At 36.1% G+C, this 25632-nt stretch overlaps 1 protein-coding gene across 5 annotated transcripts in view; it reads right to left on the bottom strand.

The window, feature by feature from the left end:
• Window positions 1-25632, bottom strand: part of SRBD1 (S1 RNA binding domain 1) — a 142764-nt gene that overhangs the window by 107615 nt on the left and 9517 nt on the right. For all 5 annotated transcript variants that reach the window (XM_026121185.2, XM_026121184.2, XM_026121186.2 and 2 more), the window contains 8 exons: window positions 24816-25184; window positions 23013-23179; window positions 22068-22185; window positions 21787-21925; window positions 17304-17400; window positions 15716-15851; window positions 9798-9901; window positions 4651-4758 (listed from right to left, as the gene is read on the bottom strand). In XM_026121185.2, coding sequence (XP_025976970.2) covers window positions 4651-4758; window positions 9798-9901; window positions 15716-15851; window positions 17304-17400; window positions 21787-21925; window positions 22068-22185; window positions 23013-23179; window positions 24816-25184 — 1238 coding nt within the window. The remainder of the gene's footprint in view (window positions 1-4650; window positions 4759-9797; window positions 9902-15715; window positions 15852-17303; window positions 17401-21786; window positions 21926-22067; window positions 22186-23012; window positions 23180-24815; window positions 25185-25632) is intronic.

Raw genomic sequence — 25632 nt, 5'->3', positions numbered from 1 at the left:
TTTACAGTTATCTCCACTGAATTTCAGTTGCCATTTCATTGTCTGGTCATCCAGTTTTGCAGCATCCTCCTGTAATGCATCACAGTCTGCCTCATTCGTGAAGTATTAAATAAAAATAATCCAATGGACTGAAGGTGGTTGGTTGAATTCTAGCCTATGCAGTTAGCATAACAATTTGATGTCACTTGTAAGAGACCAGAAAAGACTAAAGGAAATACTTAAGCCTCACAGTCATATGGATCTTCTACATATATGCACAACAGGTTCAAACAGCAGCATGTGTGTGGAAAGGAAGTTTGTAAGTGGCCTGTAACCAAGAACGGCTGAATGCTCTTGGACTGGAGACTTTGTACAGACACAGAGCCCAAATTCTACCTTTCATCTATTCCTGAAATATGGGCTCCCTATGGCCACAAGGCCAAGTCTTCCCAAACTGCAAATTCACATCAGTCCACCTGTGAAGGGAGTCTTGCACAGGAATTAAATTTGCCCCTAAACACATGCTATTAGTTACGTGCACCTTATGGAAGTCATGTTTAAAATTGGCATGGATATACAGAAACTTTTATAGTAACAGGAAATGTTACTGAAAGTGCCAGGTGCGTGGGGGGAACATAATGAATGTCCTTGCTATTACATAATATCCTGTCTTTTTAATTTCAAATATAGACCTCTCTTTTCTCTTTAACTGCCTCTCACTCAACACTTGAATCAGTGACATGATCTACTGTCCCAAGTATCGGCCCTTAATTCTAAGTTTTGGATAGTCATTTGATCCTTGAACAAATATCAAGCTACCTTGGACAATATAATATCCTTTTCTTTTTCAGTGCACCACTGGCTTCATCCAAATGGCAAGAGGCCCAGCTTTGTCTTTTTCCAATTTCTGACAATTCTCATTAATATTATGGAGATATAAGGCAAAGGAGGATAGTGGTCCTCCTCTTTAAACACAAGAACAATGGTTATTTTGCAAAAAGTAGAAAAGCCCCACACTACTCAGTTGCTATGTTATGAAGAGTACTGACGGAGTCACAGTTTCAAGCCCTTCCCTTAAAATCTCAGAAGCACTCAGGCATCAGATCACTAACAGCTATATTTCAATAAAAGCAAATAACCTAATGACCTATTAGCTTCTATATGCACTGTTAGAAGATTCAGCTTTTAAACTGAGATTTAGAACTCCCCACTTCCATATACAATCTAAGAGGCAATCCTTTCCATGGAAAAATGTCTGCAAACTAGCTTCAGGTGTGAAACAAGATATACAGAGAAATATTTGTGTCTCTGAAGACAGAGAAGAAAGTATTCCCTTTGAGAAAGCATGGAAAATTAGGAAAGGATTATCCATTAAAAAAAAATATGTCCATGCCACATCACTTGTATCAAATCCTGATGGAATTATTCCATGCAGTAGTGCAACAAAATAAAATGTATTTCGAAGTGCCAAAAGCAACACTGGACATTATTATACCAGATACGAGAAATAATGGTATCCAGCAGAGAGTGGAAGAAAGGAAATTAAACAATAAATAAGGTAACCGTCTTGCTGGCAAGTTTTATCCTTTTGATCACCAGAATTTTCAATGCACTCGTGGAAACTTTCCGCTCCAACATTTAATAATTAGAAAAGGGGGGGGGGGCGGTGGCTGGAAATACTAATGCTGAAAGGAGATATTAAGTACTTTAGCAGCCCTTTGCTAATACTCCTAAGAAACAGCTTCTGTTGGGAGAAGAGAAAGAATAAAAGAAGGATAAGGGTTAAGTGGTCATGGGCCAGGAATACTACTGGCAGGTATATTGCATTCCTCTCCATAGCAGATCGGTTTCAGGACTCATCCCACACCACTTCATTCCTGGGCTTTTCCTAACTAGATACTGCCCATCATGCCAAGTTATCACAAAGAGTAAAACATAAGGAGATATCCACTCCTCAGAACAGGCAGCAAGCTTTGTTTTCTTTTCATTTGAGCTTTGTATTCTTTTCATTTGCAAGCTACATCCAGGAAGGAAGGGAAGAAGCACTTCAAAACAAAACAAAACAAACAAAAAAACCCCCAGAAAACTCTGCAATAATCCACCGCTGCAGCAACCCCTGTGTTATACAAAACACTCATTTTTAAATATTGAATTAACAGAAACTAAAGGTGTTGGCCAAAACGGACCTGTGATAGGAACCATGAAGCAAAAACATGAAAAAAACTTGAAGAACCTTTATGTTACAGTTCCCTTATTCCTGATGAAGCCAAACACCACTAAAAAGGCAAGTCTTCTCTCTAACAGAGTTTGATTGCTAGAAGCCTAGGAATGACAACTGCTTTCACACACATTCGACAGAAGCGAACACTTGGACTCACTCATGAGATGTTCAGTATTTTGGCCAAAATACAGGGGACACAGTACCTCCTCTCACTTAGGTAGCTACATGTACTAAGGTCACAAAGAGGAGCAATCTCAACACTTTCAAAATCTCTGAAATTCGCAATAGCTAAAGCCATCCTCACCACAGGGTGACTAGTCAAGTGAGTTGAAGTTTGCAAAGTAATGCACAAACACAGCATATTGTAGTGAAGCAACCCAAAAGCCATCAGAAGTATCTGCTGTTCAAAATTTTAGCTGTCACTTCCTTTCAGAGGGGATAAGTGCCCAGCCAACCACACTCATGAAAACAAGTGCCAGAAAAACAACTCTTCAGTTGAACGGAAACGTAAGAGTGCAGCCAGGCAGGTATTTTTCAGATCAGCACATCTAACAAGTTATATAAGAACTACTTTTCAGAATGCTATTGCTGATTTTAGATACTTCATAGTCTCAGTAACCAACACAAGTCATTTCAACATTTCTGATCTAACAAACCAGGTCTCTTTGATAAACTCCATTTGAACTCCCTCAAAATAGATTTTAAAATTTAGATCAGGTACCAGGAAGCTTTGCCTGAAGCTAATATGTTAACGTGTTAAAGCTTTGGGGAGCTTCTCTTGTACTCATAACAGAAGAATCACATCATCAGTACCGTTAGACAGCCCCACAAAGCTCTTGCCAGATGTTTTGTGGGGAAGAAAAGGCCTTTTCTTACCTAAGAAGGAATAGAGTTAATTTCACCTTAGATACTAAGATTAATTCAGAGGGGTGGGAAAAAAATGACAAGACAGACAAGTAAGATGTAGCAGGACCGTGCTTTTGGCTGGCTATTCTCTCAGAGGAAGACCTTGCTACTTTTCTCCTCTCAGCTTTTGGTATGAAATATGGGAAATGCTGCCATATTACAGCACAGCTACCAGGCAAGATTTTTAGGGCTAGTTTTATAGTACTGCATTTTCCTTTTGACATTTAATGGAAGGCTCATCTATACGTCCCTCAAGAGAAAATATGCTCCCTCAAAGTATGCAAAGGAATTAAGCTAGCTCTTATGCAATAATTTCTCATAAGAAATGTACTAACAGTATTATTTCCATTTTAGAGAAGATACATTTTCAGTATAAGGTTTGAAGTGTTTCAGCTAAAGCCATATAATAAATCGGGAACATACCCAAGATCCTCTTCTGGGAGCTTCTTACCCTAGAATTTCTTAGCCATTGGCTACCTAGCTGAGCAAGGAGAAGCCCCTATCTTGTCACAATATAAAGAAATCTGACTAATGCAGATGAAGCCCTGTCAGTATAAACAATAAACGGTAGCTTTTTTCTCTCCTCACAAGGGGACTAGCCATAAAGAAAACTTCAGATGCAAATTAAGCCTGACACAATACCTCATTAGAAGATAATGCTTTTAGAAAGTAAATTTTCTGCCATATTTGATCATTTCATAAAGGAATATATGTTTAACTCCTGTACTTCACCATGCAAATGCACTATTTAATGCTACTTTGACACTGAGTTTTAAATTTTCTTTAAATTTAGAACAATATTAAACATCTTATATGTGACACTTCATCTAATGACATTGTTACTACATTATCACTAGAAATAAGATTACTGAATTCTCTAGAGCCATTAAAATATCCATGAAATAGTATCAGACTAACATTATTACTATTATATTTATCACGAAATGGAGATGACAAATACGAGGGACACTTCCGGCGACAGCAGTTGCTTTGTCAGTTCCTTTCAGACAGGTAGAAGAAATGGAGTCAGAACAATGCCACTGACAGTATTCTTGCTGTGACATGAGCAGATCCTGGTAAAATTCAGTGACATAATGGTTAATGCTAATATGAGGATAATGATGCAATCCTATTATGGTAATGTAACTCTAAACTGTACTTCATTAGATAAATGTACTGTCAACGATACATGAACTCAATATCTCATCTTCAGTAGCCAGAGGTCAGATATTTGTCCCTGGCAAGTAATGCAAAAAAAAGTGGAATATGGATTGCGCGGGGAGGGGGCAATAAAAGGAACATATCCTAAAAATAACAAATACACTTGTTATCCTATGACTTCATAGAAATCATTTCTTTATCTCAGTCTAAACTGGATAGTGCCACAAATGAAATCTATAGCACCAAGACTACACAGTTCATTTCTTCTGAAAACACACACTGTCAAAAATCTACTGATATTTTCAAATGTATAAAAGATTCTAATAAAAGGCAGGGAGGGGTTAAGAAATCAGCACGAAAATAAGCATTCATTCTGTACTTACCTGAATTCTCTACAGAGGAGAGGATATATAAGGCGTTTATATGCATCCTCTACTGAATTCTGTAGTATCCTCATTAACTCTGGTTTTACAAAGTGTTTTGGTCTCCATCTGTATACCAACAGAAAAAAAAAAAAAACATATTTTCAGCACATATGCAAAAACTCAGATAAAAAGGGAATTTTCCCCAAAAGTCTTCTACATTGAGTGTTACAATGTAACGCTCTAAAATAGCAGAATTACTACAGCTTTTACGCAATGAAGCCATAGCTTCAATTGTGAACAGAATCAGACACTAATGTGGTTCATGTTTTACTGTCAGACAAGGTACAAGGCCTATTTGTTTTAGATATTAGAACTCAAATCATGTTTTATGTTTTACAGAACATATAAGAAAAATAAATTAAATCTTACTCTTCACTTAGAGAAGTCCAAACTCATCACAACTGAATAAAGAAGCTGGTTCCGTATTAACATTATATTTGCCTTATTTGCTATTCCTTGACACCTAAAAAATTACTAAACAACCTCTACAATTGTCACTACAGAGTATTGACGCAAGGCAACTGCGCCCAGATGGAAATTCAAGTGCTAAAATAGTGCCGAGTAATGGGACACAATCCAAATTTCATTTGGAATGCTTTGAGTGCCTCTATTCAAACTGACAATAAAACCTATCAATTTTGCAGCAGTACTTGTTCAAAAAACAAAATCAGTTTGCAAATTATTTTTCTCTTTCATCTGTTACAGATATATTTAAAGTATAAATAACATTTTAGTAAAAGGCAAAACAAAACCAAAAAATATCAAACAAACCCAGCTTTTTCTAAGCCAAAGGCTTTTGAGCATTCCCTTCTTTAACAAGAATGTGCACAGTGGTCAGGCCTGCAATGACAGTTACTTCAAATTTTGTCCTCAGTATCAGCTCCCCAGAATGTAGATCCCAGATATGCACCCCATTAACCTTTTTATCTTTGTCAATGTTACCATGGAAAAAAAAATCCCCTGAATAAGTACAACTGAATCACTGAGACTGCCTACCCAATGAGAAGAGAGAGGGACCGAAGGGAGACAGACAGATATTATTGTACTCAGATAGCATAAAGTCTATGAACATTTTCTATTACAGTCCAGCTGTTTGACTGGGTGATATACATACATACGTATGGGGGGAATGTGGGTGTGCTTGCTTTTCCTCCTCCCCCCCACCTTTTTTTTTTTTTTTTTTTTTTTTTTTTTTTTGGAACTATCTGGATAACTTCTATAAGGTTTTTTTTTTTAAATGCAACATGATAGAATTATGGCTGTCTGAAAATGTGCTCAGGTGCAGGCCCAGGCAAAAACAGGCTGAATTTCCCTCTTGGCTTGTTTACTTGTACTCAACCCAGAAATAATGCAAATCCTAAACTGCTCCTACCCAGACAGCTTTTCAGTTGTTTAAGGGGATCTACAGCTTCCTGGAACACCTTTCACTTTAAGTGTCTGAGTATATAATAGTTGAGAAATGTGTGATCAAGTCAACACCGCATTAATGCATACAGACATGCGAGCAGAATTAAGCTTACCATTTAGTTTTACAAATTCCAGAGTTCTGCGTGCTTAACCACATGACCTCATCACATCGCTAAGAGCTTTTGCTAATAGTTCTGTTATACCTATTTGTAAACAGAGACTTTTTCCATACATATTAAAACTGGCAGAGGCTTTAATTCCCCTTATTGCCACACAATCTTGTAAACATGAATTTTTTTACAGGTGTTAAGTATGACTAAATTCCCCCAGGAAGTATCCTCAGTATAGATAGGGACTAATTTGGAAAGCCGTTCCCAACTCTCTTCTGTCCATTAAAGCTAGTTAGTAAACCTTTTCTCAGCAAGTAGGTTATCACAGCAGATATTTTTATTACTTGCCCATATACAATTAAAAGTGATTCAGGCAAAATCCTGTTAGAAATCCTAAAAGTGCTACAAAACCAATTCTAGGCATATCACAAAACTAAGAATATCCAAATAGTAAGTTCAATTCATAGCAAATACTGTATTTTTAATGATTCCAATACTTTGTGCAGAAAGAGAAAAATCCATATTGTTGTGAAAAACAAAGTACAAGCATGTCTGTATGCCTTTAAAGATCATCTAAGTCTAGCTAAACTTCCTCCTAAGATGAAAATTTTATTGATTATTTAACAAAGAACCAACTTCTAAAATGCTTTAAATGAATCCCTATTTAGAAAAACTCCATAAAAATAGTATCATCTTACTATGCTCATCTTCCCTCTATGGACGCATGCTCAGAACATGGACCCTGATAAACCTAAGTGGCTTTGTATACTAATACATCTCAAAGGGTGTATTATATTATACATCATCAACAGGATTTATGCAGCCCAGATTAAGAACAACTAGTATTAATTAATGACTGTTACAGGAAAAGTACAGCCAGTCATTTAGACCTGAATTACATAAAGCAGAGCTTTAATTTAATTTCCTCCAAGACATTATATGAAAGTTATACCAAACTGCTAACCATACACAAAACATTCCTTTAAAGCCTTATAATATGGACTTTACACAGGATCTGAGAATTCTGTCCAGAAATTGCTGTGAAGTCATTTTTTAGGATGCAATCCCACTTTGGAAAATTCACCCCTCTTCCGAAGGAAGAGCTCCAAGTTGTCTTTACTCTTAAAACCAGCCAAGCAGTACCTCTTCTGGCTGTTTCTCACTGTTCTTTTCTCCATGCCCCAGTTCACAATGACATCTTAGGGGCCAGAGCAGTCCTAGTGCTAACAGAGCTACGTATTCTGTCAAACCATAGGGAGGCCATTTTCCAGAAAAAAATAGATTTTATCTCTATCTGTAGTGTCAGGTTGAAGCATATGTACTCCCCCTGAGTTTTCAGCACAATTCTGAATTTCAAGAAAATGTAAATGCTACTAAAGGCATTAAAAGTATATACTGAACTTGAAAGGAAAATACAAGTCTTCTTAGAGGGCGGCTACACAGAGTTCAACACAGTAATGAGGAATTCTAGGCTTCAAAACCCACTTTCCATTCAGTAGCATTTAATGCTAAAAAAAAGCCTCAGGAGAACAATTAAAGGTTAGCATATCCGTTACTTATTCAATAGGCAGTAGGTGATACTGTCTTGTGGCTAGCATACTGGCCAAACTCTCCAGTCAGGTGACATTTCTGGTTCTGCAACTGATTTTGTGTGTGACCTTTAGCAAATTAGTTAATACTTTCCTCAAGTTTCAAACTCCTTGTCCCAAGCAAGTATTCTTAACCTTCTGTTCTACCCAGTAAGCCAACACAACAAAAATAATCCTTGGCAGTCATTTCCAAGCTTCTAAAGCAGAATACACGTCCAGTAGGAAATATTTGTCAATCTGATAACACTGTTGTCAGCCATTTAACAAGCAAGATCAGAATTTGTCATAAATGTTAATGCACCAACATGTACTAAAACGATTCCTTCTGAAATTTTTGGTAAAGTTGCCCCTAAATAGTAAAACCTATGAGCATATATAGCCTCATGAATGCTAAGTATTAATAAACAGGTCCATTCCCAAGGTCAATATTCTTTTCATCTCAGGATATTCACAAAAGTGTAATCAACCAAAAATATCTCAATTGCATCCCACTTTCATTTGTGTAGCACTGACAAGCTGTTCCAATAGCTGTGGCTCATAGTGCTTCCAAATTCTGTCATGGATACAGTAAAAGCAAGGCTGATGGATATTTCTTGCCTACAGAATATACATGTGTGGGGAAAAAAAAATTGTTCTATTACACGCACTAAAACTTAAATGAAACTTAAAGTGTGTTTATGAATCCTGCTACTTCCCTGAAAAGTGATTTACTGTGACACTCAGATCATACTATCTCATCTGGCCAAGGAATGTTTTAATTCTTTCAGGGCTTCCATACTAGAAGCAGACCTATTAATTTTCTATAGCGAAGAGGTACATTTTTTATCTATATTCCTTTCCTGAAATTGGTGAAGAAGGAAAATACATGTGAGGACAGCATCGCAGTTTATAATATTACAGGAAAAATATTTTCTTCCCTTGGTTAATTGAATTTTAAGATGCAAATGTAAGAATTTTTAAGACATTCTCAAAACAACACCCAATATCTCAAATTGCTGGAAAAGAGAAGCCTATCTTTTATACGTGCAAGCAAAATAGATGAAGTTTGGATAAAAATATTCTACAAAAGGGGCCAAAGTCCAGTTTCCAATAAAAAGACTAATATACTGAATAAAATACTGAACTAAACAACCTATACTTATATACCTAATGTTTTACAACAAAATCTCAAAGAGCTTTGCAACACTAAACAAGCCTTATTACAAGCTTAAAAAAGCAACTTGCCAGAGCAAATCAGTAAGAAATAAAAGAATCACCCAGTATTTGCAGCCCAGTTTTCTGACTTAAACAGAGATTACAATGCACAAATTCAGCTCACTATATATATAAAGACAGGACTCATGGGCTAAAGACAGCCATACTTATATTTGCCTCATAAAACCTTTTCATTTTTTTTTCTTTTTAAACAGGTTAATGAATGCAATTCTGTGTATTTGTGGAACTCAAACTAAAAGTTATATACTTAACAGATCTAAAATAATATGTTTTGGATTTGTAGGGGTTTTTTCCATATTTTATTAGAAATGACAATGCTTTTTCAATTTTATCTCATGTTTTGAAGGTTGCCACCTTTAAATACTAATCAGATATATATAAGTATTTTTAGAACCTAGAAATATACTCTATTCAATTTTACAATTTTTTATTGTTAATGACTACTGCCTGCAATGCATATTGTAAATTCAAAATATATCCACATTTCATCAAGCCTTTGCATGTTTTTGAAAGTTCATTTGACTGAAGAACGGTGCCAGTATTCCAAAGACATGGCCAAAAGCATCACATTTTTTTAGTATAATGGTGCAGCAGGTGGAAATATAGAATAAGAATTAGCCATTCACTAATTTCATCTAATCTAATAAATACTTGTTTAAATTATTCTCTTAATGTAACAAGAAATGTGAGGTATGTTTCAGTATTTAGCTGTTCATGCTGAGCAGGGGGAGGGTGGACGGACACGGGGAAAAGGATTTCTGTAAGAATATGCGTCTATGCAGACCTTTCATTGACACACCACCAATGGAATTCATTCTTCACCCCGTCAGGAATGTTGACCTTCACTGTCAGGATCTTCAGATTTTCCCCTCGGTTAATGGCCAGAATCTGAGTGCAAACATAAATGGCAGAGACAGATGACACACAAAATATCCAAAAGATAAACTTATCAACATTTGTGTACGTGCTTGTTTGACATTCTGTAGCAAATCACAATGGTGGTACAGTAAATCAGTTCACAAACTACTAGCATGTACAGATAACATCCACAATTTAAACACAGATTAAATCATGCTGTAGCAGAACATGGCATACATTTTCCCTGCAGTCTGCAATCCCAAGATCCAGCTTATCTTATACACAAGTCAGCATGAATTTAGTTGCTGGAATAACCTTATTTTATAACCCAAATTAAAAGTCAAGAAATTAATTGAAAAGTGATTCCAATCATAACTAGAGATCACAAAGTGAGAAAGTTTCTTGTATGCTTCAGGCTTCATTTTGCTTCCCAAGAGCAAATCCAAATTTAAAATTAATTATGCATCCAAACATGTGACACTATGGTAATCAGCCTAATTTGTAAGAGGATGAGTTCTTGACTATTTAAACCTAGTTCATAAACAATTGAAAATATTGTAGATACATCTTTAAATTAATATTAATACTCCAGCCTTAAAATGTACGCACATATTTCTGGCACAGTCTTGTGGGTACAAATGCATATTCATGAGCAAAACACAAATCTGGTTGCACAAGTGCTATCTGCATAGAAAGTTCTATTTTAAATGGACATCTGTGACTATACATTTAAAACCAGGATCACAGTACAAATGGCAGATACTGAGAGTTCCCTCTTAGTCTAATCTCACTATGAAGACAATGAATGTTCACCTGAAGCAGACTTCACAGTATTCATTAAAAAGATAATAATAAAGGCACTAAGGGCTTTAAGAAACAGAATAAAAGTTAGAAACAGCTACAAATAAAGTAATACAGGTTTTAAGATTTCATTTTCCTTTACAAAATTCTTTAAAGTGCAGAAATCATTACAAAACTGCTAAAAGTTGATATTCCTATATTACTACACATGTTGCTGTATGTAACAGGCCCTAAGCACTGTCACAACAGAGCATTCTGTGTCAATCATGAACTTTAATTCAATCACTAGCTAACTCAGACATGTCACATATGTTAAATACAACGGTTTAAAATGACTCCAGGACATGGTACCAATTTATATTCCTCAGCTTTACTGCTCTTGTGACATACCAGGCCTGACATATCATTGAACAACAAAGCTAATAATAAAAATTGCATGTGAAATATAGCATCAGGTACCTTCATTGCCAAAGTAAATGTTTTCATGTAGATATTAGAAAGACATATTTTAACAAATCAAATGCTTTCATGTTTATTCTGATTTTATTTTTTTTTTTTTAAAGGGCTAAATGTCAAGCTAAAATGAAATCAAAATGACACTCAGGAAAAAGAATATATCTGACAGAATGATGTTGTCATTCACTACACTGTTAGTGCGGTCAATATTTGGATGACATTTTATTTACAGGCAACTACAACTAGTCTGGAGAAGGTTTCATGCAGCTGACCTTAAAACATCTGTACTGCACTAGCAAATATTTTTAACACTTTTATTCTTGAACAGTCTCTCTACCCTGTTCTAAATGACATGAACTGAGAACAATTACAATCTAGGAAATGCTCAGTTAAAAAAGTAACTAGTCAGTTTCTCCTGGTAAGGTAATGAAGGTACTTGTTCTTTAACTAACATTCAAATAGACACAAAGTAATCTTTCAGGACTGGAGAAAGACTGTTGTTACCCCAAACTGCAACAGATCCAGCTTAAGAGTTAGTGAAAAAAACTATTTTTTCAAAAAAAGAAAGAACAATAATTTGACCTAGTCGCAAAAAAGATTTATCAAATCTTATTCCATTTATCAAAAAAAAAAAAATCAACATCCTTCATACTACACCACAGATCTTTATGTTCCAGACTTACTGAGACTCGCTGAATAAGTTTTCCATATTTTGCCAAGTACTTTAATTTCAAATGAGATTGAAAAGAGAGCATGTGCCTCAAGCATTACAGGTTATGAATAAATCCTTCTCTTCCCACCAACTCTATCTTCTCCAAATAGAGGAAGACAACCTCAAGGAACACACAAATACTAACCTGTTTACTATTAGTCAGAAATTCAAATATACTGGCAAAGTTTTTTTTTTCTTAGTTGTGGCAGTGTTTGTACGTCTAGATAGCTAATACAGACAGGCACATCCCAAAAGAGTCCGGTTGGGTTCTCTTTGCTGTCAAAGAAAGGAATGAAGTTGAACCTCTTGATAGCAAAAATGTTCCAACAGAAAACACCCACAAAATAGTCAGATTAACTGACCATGCCAAAATCTGGACTCAGATTTTTTTATACAAATAAGTTTTCCTCACTTCAGGTTCAGGGTTTTTTTTAACCTTTTCAGTCAGAAAACCTGACTCCATCTCTCCTGATCATTTATTTCATGGCATGCCTAAATGCATAAGAAGACAGCTTTCACTAACATTGAACAACAGCACATGAAACAATAGCTTCCTGCACACCATTATACCTTATTTTAATACACACTGCAAGGCATACTCATGGCTACAACCATTCTGGTCATAAAGATACAGTTTACTGTCTTACACATAACATGTGAGTTTACTCCTATTGCCTTTAATTATATGTAAATGTAAACCAGAGTTAAGGTTGTATACAGGCCTACATCTTGGCAAAAGTACTTGGCAAAGTATGCAAAACTATCTCAAAAGTATAATACATAATAATATATATTATATATAATATATTATATATAAATAGTAAATATAACATACCTAATATAAACTATTTTTATCTATATATAAAAAAATATATGAAAAACTTAGTAAGTCTCAGTAAATCTGGGACATAAAGACTTGAGATCTAATACGAAAGCTGCATATTTTTTTTTTTTTTTTGGATAAATGGAATAAGATTTGATAAAGGCCTTCAGTTGGTGACCATTTTCAGTGTAGTATTTTGTCTGTATAAATAAATACATTCCTTTCTGTGGAAGTCTGTAAAGAGGTGATTTAAAGTTACTTTCCACTTTTCCATCTAGCTAAATATATTGAGAATGCTCATCTAGGAGCAGTCACCAAAGGACACAAAAGGCCTTCAAAATAATCAGTTTTACAGTCTGTACCCAAACACAGCTATTTAATGTACAGTCTTGGGGGGTTAGAAAGTTTTGAAAATTCCTCCTCAAATTTCCAACTTCTCTACCTCATTTCTAGGTATAGGCTTTTTCTAAAAATCCTGAACCAAAGCAGAGGAATTCTTAACTTAAACTTCTTGAACACTTCTCTCAAAGCATATTCAAGAATGTTTTTACACAGCTTTCTGAATATAGATAAGATTTTTCTTCAAAGTCTTAGATGAAAAGACTTTAAGGTATTAAAAAGTAAGATTGTAATCCAAGAAAATAAAAGTGAAACACTGATCATCTGCATTAGCAAGATAGTAAGGTGTGGTAAATAAAGAGATGGAAGATTATGAGCAAGACTAGTGTAATACTAAGTTCAAGGAAGAAATAAGGAAAGAAAAATGTGTTTTATCTGCCATTTCAACATCAAAAAGCAAAAGTGAGAAAAAGAAAGAAACCAGAAAGTTAACAAAAATAAAACAACAAAGTTAGAACATTTTGAAAACATCAGGAACTTAAATGACAAACTGCACATGTCAGAGATGATCATAAAATGCATTTGTTCCTTGACTAGCACAAAAGAGCCCTACCGTGACTGAGGCCCTGAAACCTCAGTGAAGTACACACAACTTGGACCTTTAAGACTAATAACAGAGAAGTGTTCAGTATGTTAGAATAAGCAGTAACAGTAACATACAGGAGATGAAAGACAAGAAGTAAGAGTGCAGAAGACATCAAGTGATAACAGAACTACTTGGTGAAAACATAATAGTTATTACTTTGCTGGAGACCAGGAAGAGGAAAGGAAAGAGGCATTAAGTTTAGTGTCTAATAAAAAACAAACAAAAACTCTGAAAGAAACACAGATTTTGAGTTAATCCTAACATCAAATAGGCAAAAGGAGGACATGTCCTGGATGGGGAGCAGCACAGCCACATGGTCAGCGTCTGGTTTCTAGCCCTGGCACTCCCTGAGCAACAGTCTCCCTTATGCAAAATGGAAATAAAATTCTGCCTCAGACAAAAGTAAATCATATCATCACCATCCCAGAGAACACTTGAACACCCAATATAAATTACACATCTCAACATGGAAATGCTAAATGTTCTGTGATAGCCGAAGTGTTCAAATACGCATTTAACAGAAAAGCAGCCAAAGAAAAAACCCATATTGCTTAACACTTAATCTCCTGGTGAATCTACAGACCTTTGTGATATGTCATCACAGCAGTCTAGGTTTGCTCTTTTGACTTTTCCAGGCTCTTTAGATACAAGTTTTCACCAGATTATTATTGATATAAATACAGGAAACATTCTTACTCGGTACAAAGAAAACAAAATGAGTACCTCTTCACACATCTATAGAGGGCCTGCCTAATAAAATCACTTGTAGTAATATTGTCCTTTACCCAACACTTAAGTCCATACCATACAGTGGTTTAAAATTAGTTTGCATGTGTTTGTGAAATACTTCTCCTAACAAATTCATTTCAAGACAGGCAGGAAAATCCATTATTAATTCAGAAGTGTCCTACTGTTTTAAAATGGCAACCAGAGAGAAAATAAAAGCCTACCAAAGATACAAAAGGAAAGGTATTCAGCTGCAAATTAAGATAGCCATCTAAAGTAAAAGGACGTTTTTGGTTAGAATCATCTAAAAAAAAGATTTTTTAAAGCTCTGCAACTGTGACTGAAAGGAGAGACAGTTCATGCACTGATTAGTAATGCATCAGTGCAGAGGTCTTGACAATTGCATTATAGTGTGCATCACAGTTCAGCAGCTGAGCTTCAGTTACAGGGGCAGCCTAACTATTGAGGCATCAGTCGCTCATGAGCAGGTGAGATTGCTTCATCCATCATTCAAATGCCTTTTCCTAAGGCTTGTAGCTTGGGATAACCAAAGGCATTTTACAAAGGCAATACTGATGACCTGTGAAACATACCCTGTTTGCAGGGGCTAGTGCATGGGACATTCCTCAGAGCCTTTTTATTCGGATTGTTCAACTTCTACAAGAAGCTGCTTTTATAGGTCACTTTCCAGATCAGTTTTTTAGAGCTTTTCCTAATGCTTTTCACCAGTTTCACCTGACAGGTTTAGAGCCAAACAGGTCAGAGGACTCTGGCCATATGCATAGTCTGAGCTGACTCAGCAGCACAGCAAACATCCAAAGGCAACACAAAGAGTAAGTTTATCTGAGTTTGCTTCCAATGCTTACACTAAGCAAATAGCTTCCACTACTCTGCAGTGCCCCATGTAGCCACATTCTTATCCCTACAGTGGATAAATTATCACTGAGCCTTTATCCCCCTCCTCGTAACACTTGGTAAGCACTTGACACCAGTGGAAGGGAGGAGGGGGAAGCAAGCACATGATTTATTACCCTAGAGAAAATAAATCCTACTAGTATTGAAATCTCTGGTACTAGCCAAACTGTTTTGAATATTTAATAAGAATCAGTTAGACAACAGACAAACTGAAGATACACTCCTCTGCTCAGTTTCTTAACACAGTGCTTAAGAGCTTAGTGCTGTATTTCAAGATTCCAAAAGTCTTCGTTATCTTTGGTAATTGAAATGTGAAATCAAATATCAGTAAAATTGGTTTTAAAGCAACAAAATTCAAAAGCAGTCATCTCTGCTACAGTTAAAACTGTAACAATAACAACAAAAAAAACAATTTTGTAGGTGTACCTGATGATGCTGAATGTTCTTTATATTACAAGAAAACTCGTGGTATAGTTGGAATTTATCAACGTCTTTCTCATTTATATTTTTGGATGATGCCTTTGCCAAGGCTGACTGGATACAAATGTATCTTTGCTGACATCTAAATACAAGAAACAAAGTGTTAATAAGGTTTCTAAACATGAAACTTTTAAAAGGTGCTTGTATTAAGTAAAAATGAAGTTTGGAGTCTGCCCAGTTACAAGTTAGGTTAACTCTGTAATCATTAGCAGAACTGTACTACATATCTTAATGCTGGGACTGAAATGACTATACTGATTTGAGCGTACCAACAGAAGAAAGCAGACTTCAGAAAATGCAGACCCAGGCCTTCTTGTGAAAGGCATGGTTACTCAAAAGCCAACATCTGTACTTCAGTTCAGTCACTTAAAAACTTCACATAACAAAGTTTAGGAAGTTGCGAACAAACAAACAAGAAAAGTTATAAAAGTAGCCTATGTAATACAAATGCAACATCTCTCTTTTATATCTACCCAATGTCAGAACTGTCTTCTTGCTCTGAGCACCCAACACTCACAGAAATACTTATTACTTTGTTTTTAGAAGCAACGTAAGTTCCAAGCAGCTAGCTTCCTGGATAATCTTCAAAAGCACTACATGATAATGATTATTATACATATAATCTGTGTTAATTTAGACTAACAGGATACATCTATAGAGCACCATGGATCCAATTAAGGAGCTTCTGGTGGTCTGAAGAATGAATGTGATAGTCTGATAATGACAGCATGTTCTGTACAAAACAACCCACACACTGAAATTAGCCTTTTGATGAAGCTGACCATTACTCACCACAAACAGCAAACAAGGGTCAACTAAGCAGAATTGAGCAGATTCAAACTAATATTGTATATGCCTAAAAAGGTACTCGATCTTTGATAAACCTCTTCTCTGTCCCAAACGGCATGCGGCAGAGGAAAAAGAATAGTGAGCGACTAGTCCCCTATCACTGAACCCCTGGACATGACAGATACCTCGAAGTCGTTATATAAGAAAAATTAAATTCAGCTAACACAGCCCAAGGATCAATAACTCCTGCTTTAGAAACTGTTCAGATTTACTTGCTGATTGACTACCAAGGCCCAAAATCAACTATCACCTCATGTTCTCTCCACTGACAGAAGTCAAACACTAAATTTTGAAGCAGCAGCTTAAGCAGATGCACCTCTGAAAAGTTGTAGCTTGAAAGAATGGCAAGGAAATTTCCCTTAGAGTTTGATATTTTTCCCTTATACACCACCCTGTAACTGCAAGGAAGACCAGTTCCACCTGTAACAGTGCCACAGGGAATTCTGCACTCTTTGGGAGTCACAATATCTTGTTATGTTCCAACGCAGATTTCTCCAGCACAGACAGCTGGACAGGCAGAAAGGCCAAAGAATGCCTCCAGCACAAGTGAAGTAATGGGCATAATACAATCTCATAGTAAAACCATTTGCACATAACTAGAAAACAGCAAATGATGTATTTGCACACTAGGAGACTGAATTTTACCATGCAATCTGGAAAGTTTAGAAAGTAAATCCAAACTTACAATTTCCTGACAAAATCCAGTGTATCTTTATCTTTTGCAAACATGTCAGCTAAAATATGCTGTACTCCAGCCTCTACTTCCCGGATGGTTGAAAGTCCTTAGAAGAAAAGATGGTTAGTAACTATAAAAAAGCTAAAATGACAAAGTACTCTACAGAATTGCATAAGCACATACAAATATCCTTAAATATATACAAGCTGAAAGAATATTGATATGTTTGACTAATTGGCAGGGGTTGCAACGAAAAATTCTAGTTTGTTAGAATTTTTTATTAACTGAGCTTCCTTTCTAAAACATCTGAAACCATTATCATATTTTTATGACTCTAGAATGATCAATGCAATATCATAAATCAAAACAAAAATTGAAATGAGAGAACAAGAATGATTTCTTGAGTCTGATACTAACAGGTGTTGACATTCATGGTGCAAAGGAATCAAACTACTTACAATAGTAAAGCTGGATATTCGAGCATAATTTGTGAGGTTTTAATAAAATAAGTAATCACAGCAGAATTTCATACACTCTTTTACCGATACAGAAAGTGCCTAGTATCTTTGCAAGCAATGCCATCCTTTCTCTTCGTAATAGTTTTACATTTCTACTGGTTTGCAGCAGGAGTTTGCACAATGACAGTTCGGAGGTCAGGGTTGCCTCATCCTCTCCCATGAAAACACTGTTCAAACACTGAAGTTACAAAACGTCTCCATAGCCAAATTATTTTAGAGACATGACAGCAAAATCATTCATCTTTCCAATACACACAGGGACACACACAGAGACACCCAGAACTCTCCCTCACTTCAAAGGACTGCTCAGAACGAGCTTTCTGATACATCACATGCAAAAAGGTGGCACTGTGCTCTTCTTAGTATGGAAGTGCAATTGGCCAGAACAAGGCAGCTATGGAACAAAACTGACATCTTGTATTTTAAATCAATATATCTAATCCTGTTTCTGGCAATAGCCAGTAACAAGTGTTTCAGAACAAAACACAAGAATCCTAGATTTGGTACACATGGGACTGTCTCCTACAATACACATTATTTTTTACTCTGCTCTCTCCTAAACTGGCTGATGCCTTGCAAAGCATTGCTAATGCCCTTTGAAGAAACTGTGTAGCTCTAATAACTACTATTTTTCTGGAATTCACGAGTGCTAGTCAGTTTGAGCAGAAGGCTCCCTTCTTCCATTCTTGGGTTATGACACATGAAAAAAATCCCATATTTGCCTTCTCTAAATGATTCAGTATTTTTTACATACCTTTAAAACAGTCCCTCATTCCATATCTGTCTAAAGATAAACCCCTCTCCCCACAGTGTTTTCAAAATATATATTTGCGCAAAGTTTTTTTTCCTCATTACACAATTGATAGTTTTTGTTATTTCTGTGATTAAAGCATCCTTTTGGAATAGGTAATAAATCAGGTACAGAGCGTCCAGGTCACACCATAGGACATATTTAGGACAATACTGAATTTTGTATGTGGTACACCACCTTATTCCTCATGGTAGTGTTACCAATCTTCTTTAGTAAAAAGAGTACTTTCAGCACAAGTCTTCATTGAGCCATCAATAACAAATACACAGTTCTTACTTAAACTATTACCATTAAGTCAGAACTCTAATACCATGTTGTTCATATCTGTCCTTTCAATGCACTGGAAACCACAGAAAATGCAAAGTTTGAGAGTACTTTAACTTCCTTATCAAGAAGGATCAGGTCTACAATTAGACTCTTCAGAATGTTAAGAAGAGTTCATTAAATATATAGATATGTTTTGTTAAAACAAAAATGGGCTCAAGTTCCTATGCAAAACACTACATTTAGGTTTGGCTTCCCCCTAGTAAGGGCTCCCCAAAGGACCCAGCCACTCTTCAGCCCACTCAGGAAGGCATCCCATCTTAGATCTATAAGCTGTGTAAGGGGAGAAGTGAACTCTGAAGTAAGAGAGTTGCCAGCTGCTCAGGGGGAGTCAAGATCCTCAGGTGACATATAGTAATACTGTGGTGATCCAGTGTTCCTTGTAAGAATGGAGGGGAAAAAGAAAAAATCCCATCAAGTCCTAGTCTCCTATGAACAACTGTTCCCTTAGATACCTCCTCCCAAAGAACACAAACGGAAAACATTGAAACCACAGTTTAAACAGGATGTAAACCTAGTCTGTATTTCTCATTAGCACCGTAATCTTCCATAATTATGTCTTTCAGTGTGTACAATTCTGCCCATTTCATATGTTCCTGTTTCTCATGGAAAATATAAGTCACGAAGTGGCTTCCACCATTTGCTTCCTTCACAATTCAAGATACTTCTTATCCCTGAAAGCAATGAAGGGTCTGACATCCAGTAGTGAAGACTCCCAGTGTACTGTTATGTCACTTTATTAAAGAAAAAATCTATCCAAGGCATATACTTGGATAGACTAATTGCATATTTAGATAATTGGGGGATTATACACTTATGTAAATTCATTGTTTCAGGCTTTTACACATCCTACCTCCGTTGACCTCAAAAGGTAGAAGGTTATTCTGGTGACCATCATTTGCGTGGAGCAATGTATTCCCATAATAGGTAAACAGGTGGACAGGTAGCTATGTAAAGCTAAGTTTGTAGGGTTCAAAATCGTGCTCCTCATAGGGCTATAGAGTTACACACTATATAAATTTCCTCTTGCCTTTTCCTGAAAAGGAGAAGCTAAACTTACCTACCAGAAAGAAAAATAAAAATATGAGAATAAGAATTAAGAATATGTTATTAAATGGCTGACACGATGAAGAGTTGTGGAATTTAGCTCTTCACCTCCACAAGTTAGTGTTTGGAATGGTAAAAGTAATGTAAGGGCAGAATATAAAGCTGAGAAACCAGGGAGTTATAAACCACAAATTATATTGAATATGAGTTATTATGAAGCTCTCAAACACCGCAGATAAGTACTAGAAATGCATGTGATGAAACTGCCCCTGCCTTTTTTTTTTAATTCTAGCACAGAAGTTGAATGAGATGCAACAGAACAAAGACAATGAGGATTAAAGAAAAAAATCAGAAAGCTCCCATTCAACAAGCATAACTCACAAGGGTACTTAACTAACGTCCATTGTAAAAAGAATACATGATTGTAAAACAAAGTAATACTGGAACATGCATACAAATAAAAGAATGAAGTCTGTTTCAATAACTTTCAAATACATGACTGAAACATGACTTGCTGTTTTTCTTTTAATTGATTTTTCATAGAAGTTTAAAAACACTAAAAATTCAGAAGAACTGAATATTAAGATCCAAATGAAAACTTTTCTGCAAGACAAAGAGCTGATCTCTTTAACTTTAAGAAAGATTCCTTCTGATTAAGCTGTATATAGGTTGTCAAATTGGCTCCCAAGCCAATAAAAATGACCCAGTTCCTATGGTGTTTAGTTTCTTATGCGCCCTTCAAATGAAAACCGTTATATAAACCCAAGTTGCGCTATTTTTAGCACAAAGCTGAAAATAGGTGTAACTGATTTCAAAAATTGAAATGTTTATGCTGCAAGAAATAGCAGTCCCTTCTGAATGCATACTAAAAGATTCATTTGAACTTTCACTATGAAGATTCTCTTCTTTAGACTTTGCCAGAAATTCAGCCATATGGTTGCAACATACTGCTTTATGGAATAATGACATATTCTAACATGCAATAATTAAATGATCAGAAAATTTGTCAAATGATTTTCAGTGTAGGGTCACTTTATAAACAATATTTAAGTAAAAGGACAACTTAACCTGGAAGTCAGGTTCAGCATTCGTATGTTAAAATTCAAGTAGTAAAACCTTAGGGCAGGAGAGAAGTAAAACATTTCTCTATTTTAACACCATACAGAAGGCTGCAACAGTGTTGACATTTTTTTGTCAGAGATTGCCCCCTACAGATTCACCCATAACTGCATTCACAAAGAAACAGAATTCTGTAATCTAAATACATCACAATCATATAGTTAAAGTTCCTGCTCAACTTTCAGATTATATTTTCTACAACCCCTACTGTCATCCAAAAGGAAAAACTCTCCTATTCCCTCTCAGCCACTAAGGCCAATTTTTATTAAGATATGCTTTGATGGGTGAGATTTACTTCAGTGAAGAGTATGAGCATAAGCCCCTTATAAAATCAGGGCCAAATTTTCAGTTAATAATTGAAGTAGAAGAACAACCATGGGAAGATCTCAGGTGTGCAGTGCAGTTCTCTCTCCTACAACCAAATACAGACTTAAACTATCCTCTTCTTTTTAAGGTATAGCACAATTACTACCACTTTGAATATAAAAGACAGGAAATGAAGGAGAACCATGACCCTAAATTTAAACGTTACTGCATCTTGCTAAAATATCTGTGGAATTTAAAACAGCTACATAATTTCCAACAACTTATGCGCAACTAAAAACTTTTAAAACCCTTTTAAGCCACTTTACGGCATTTAAGACATTACTGCTCATAGAAGCAGAGTGCTTACCTTTGGTATTGGGTCTAATGTAAGAAAAGAGATTGAGTTCCACAGGATTCTGCAGGAGAGAAAGAGCAGCAGGTTCTAATCCCAGCTGCTTTGCTCTCTGGGCTTTGGTGCCTTTACTTCCAGTTTTATAAGGCGCAGACTTAAAACAAACAAATAAAAACCCTGTTATTAAAAGACAGGGAAATATACCAGCCATGCTATGTACTTTTCATTATGCACTATTTAGTTCTGCAAGATTACATTTAACTGAAACATGATCTAAAAAAGATTAATACACTGACCACATGGTCTAATTCTTCCAAAGTTCTGCAATTTAGTAATGCTGTTAACAGGCCTCCTGACAGTTTCCCTTCTTTCTTCAGCTTTTGCATCATTACATGTGTCTTCTTCGCAACAGTACTAAAACACAAGAGACAATATTAACAGTCACATTTCACAGTGGACTTAACACACTATTTGCTATGACTTTTTCTATTACCCTGTTGAAGTAGTGTGTTTGCTTTCTGAAACCCCTGCAGAGTAAATTGCATGTTAATCTTCAACGAAACAACCGTGACAATCCAAGAAAACTCCTATTTCTCTCCTACTTTAAGTAGTTCAAAACAATATCAAAATATCCTGTGATAGCTTTAAGAAAAATGAACAAACAAGTGTGAGAGTCATTCCTGTTATATATATTTGTGCAAGATGACTAGCCTAAAAGCCACATACAAAGGCTCTAAGTTAAACACATACTGATGAGCACTTACAGCTGTAACTCATATCAAGGTAGTTCTGCAGCCTCAAGTACAGGGTACCAGATTTTAAACTCTTAGACCTTCAACAGGATATGTATGACACTATCCAACAACAGCAGACAGCAAAAGTATTTTGTTATCAATTCAATTACTTGCCAGGACAAGAACTATCCCAGGCCATGTTCCCTCTTTGGACAGAATCTCTTGCTAAGGGATAGCCCAGGATTTAAAGGGAGAAGACACAATGTTGACAGAACAGCTCACAAGTCTGTTCCCTCACCACGTCAGAACACAGAGCTGCCCTGCAGCAGGCTTTGCAGGCCACTTCTTTGTTGTTGCAATTTTAAATTTTCTGCTTTAGAGTCCCTTTATAATTGTAATGTGTACAAAATGCCACAACACACACAGCAAACACAGAAGCAGTAGTAGGCTGATAGCTCCCTCCCCTTTTCCCTCTCCCCAGACACTTCCCTGTATTAGCTTACTCACCGTAGCTCTTCCAGCGTTTGCTGTATTTCTCGCAAGGCATCAGCCTCCAGATTATTGATAAGCTCTTTTCGATACCGAGCAATAAAGGGAATTGTGTTTTCTTCTTGAAATAGGCGAATTAAGTTTGCACATACCCATGGTTCAACACTTGTTCTTTCTGACAAGGCCTGCCACAAGAAAATGAACCGTTTAAGAAAGGTGGTAGACTTTAAGTAGCCTCTTGCTTCAGGTTCAAAACCAATCCCAGAATAATATGCTGACTAGCAGGGACTACTGTTCTAAAACAGAATACTGGGCTTCCCATGCATCCTGCTACCACACCTAGTACTTCAGAGACATGCAACAACCAGTGTTTCCAGAACTTCGTGACTATGAAAGAAAATTCAGAAAGAGATGCCTCTTGGGACCAGGGCAATCCAATTATAGACAAAATATTCATTTTAAACACTTAAGTTGATTCTCTTAACAGAATAAAACAAAGGAAATCAGAAAGAAGATAAACTGCCTACAACAACTCAAAACTCAGATTTTTTCTTAAATGAACACCAACAAACTTTATGGTTAAAAAAAACCTCCAAAGTCGATCCAAATCCCACTGCCAATAATTAGAAACTAGAATGATGTTACCAAGGACTACAACATGAATCAAACCTCATAAAATTAAGCAGGATTTTGTACAAATAGGACTTTCTAAAGATATAGTGTACGTAAAAAGGAAATGAGGATAAACTAAATGCTTATATTTGCATTTGTGCTATCTTAGGAACTTTTTAACTATCCTGGTTTGTTCTTTATAGTTATTATAGATAGTTCTCTATAGTTATTCCCATAGACAGCTGATTTAAAAGCCTTTAAAAAGTCTTACTCGGAAGCCTAAAAATATAACAATCCCTGCACAGTCATATTCACTGCATTTAGAACAGTAATATATTTATGGCTGTAAAATGTATACTTTTACATACTTGTCTACGCAGCTAACTCTAGCTAGTAGCATAAGGCACACAATAAAGTTTCACTGCAGGGATCTGAAAGATCAAATTCTCCATCTGCACTTCCAGGAATATTCTAGAAGACTCAGGAACAGTATTTTACACCCATTTTAAGCATAGTAGCAAGTATCACAGCACGTACCCACTCTATTCCTCATTCTATTCTTATCAAAATGTTCCATAGCCGTATCCAGCCTCCCAGAGCAAGAGCTATCCTAGAACTGTCTTTATTTGAACGGCTTCAAAGTTAACACCCTACAGAAAAAGATCTCTCCCCAATGTCATTGTTGTTCCAAGAATCTGCACTGATTCTCCTTCTTGATGGTACTGTAGATTGATATATACTCTCAAATGTGCCTCTACAATCAAATGTACTAACTACTCAATCTTAGTTAGTTTAGTTAGTGCACACTAGCTAAATCTTAAATTCTGGAAACTATGCACACAGGCATCCCAAATCTATCAACATCCATTCCTGTAGGATTTTCAGTTGACCATGCAATCCATCAAAACCACATTGTGGTACAGAAGAAATGTACAGTAAACCGTTATGGGCAAGCTTCGTACTAAGGATTGTGTAAGTCAGGGATACTAAAATTATGTTCAAGTTTGAGCTTGTGACACCTACCAACCAACATTTATACATTTATCAAGACAGTTTATGTAGAGGTTAAATGACTATTTAATAGCACAGTGACCCACTGACATTCCAACTGGAGCCAAGAGGACTCAAACTGTATGTCAGATTCCAAGTCCAAATCATGTAAGAAAATGGTTTTGCTGATACATCAGAGAAAAGGAAAAGATCTCATACCTGTACAATGTCCCAGTTCATTTCAAATTCTTCTTTTACTTTGTTGCCTCCTGCATGTTTTACTGGTTTTCCTTCAAGACATGTAGTCGACTTAATCCTTTTAAAAGGTGGTTCATCAAATGTAAAATCTTCCTCAGCTTGCTCATGTTTCACTTGCTTTCCTACCACAGGAACACTTGTTGAGGGTTCTTCATCAGTCTCTAAGCTGTTAAAGTTCTCCCCTTGGAATGAATTTAATTGCATTTTTTTAGTCACTTCTGGCTTTTTATTTAAAATTTTCAGATTAGTGCCTACATCATCTTCCTTAGGTTTCGAAAGATGCACTCCATCTTTACTACCTTCTGCAGGAGCAATAGGCAAGGATACATCCTGCAAAAACAAACAAAATCACCATTGAGACCATGTTAGGCATTGACTCTAATAAACTGTTTCACCAACATTTCAATCAAATTCATAGAAGACGACACCAGACATCATTTTCCCAAATGCCTCTGTCTTGCAGGGAAATGTCAAGCGACACACAAGGTTACCTGAAATCTTTCTTGTGTGGAGGAAAGGAAGATATACAAACATACCCAGTGAGCTGTAATTTAAAAGGTAAAATAAAATTATCCCAGAAAGATTTTAATTGGGTTCTCCTACAGAAGACAGCAACATGCAGTCCTTCCACTCATCTGAACAAAACAGTGAACAGTATGGCAAGGAAAGCACATTTCTAAAAAGGCATTAGGTGCAATGTGGGAACTGGAACTGAGGTGTGGTCTGCTAAGATACTATTTACCTTGTCTAAGGCAAGTCTTAAGTTCTTTCCTAACTT

Source organism: Dromaius novaehollandiae, chromosome 3, assembly GCF_036370855.1.
Source record: "Dromaius novaehollandiae isolate bDroNov1 chromosome 3, bDroNov1.hap1, whole genome shotgun sequence".
Taxonomy (NCBI): Eukaryota; Metazoa; Chordata; class Aves; order Casuariiformes; family Dromaiidae; genus Dromaius; species Dromaius novaehollandiae.
Note: the sequence above shows the minus strand (reverse complement) of the source record. Positions and strands in the feature narration are given on the sequence as shown.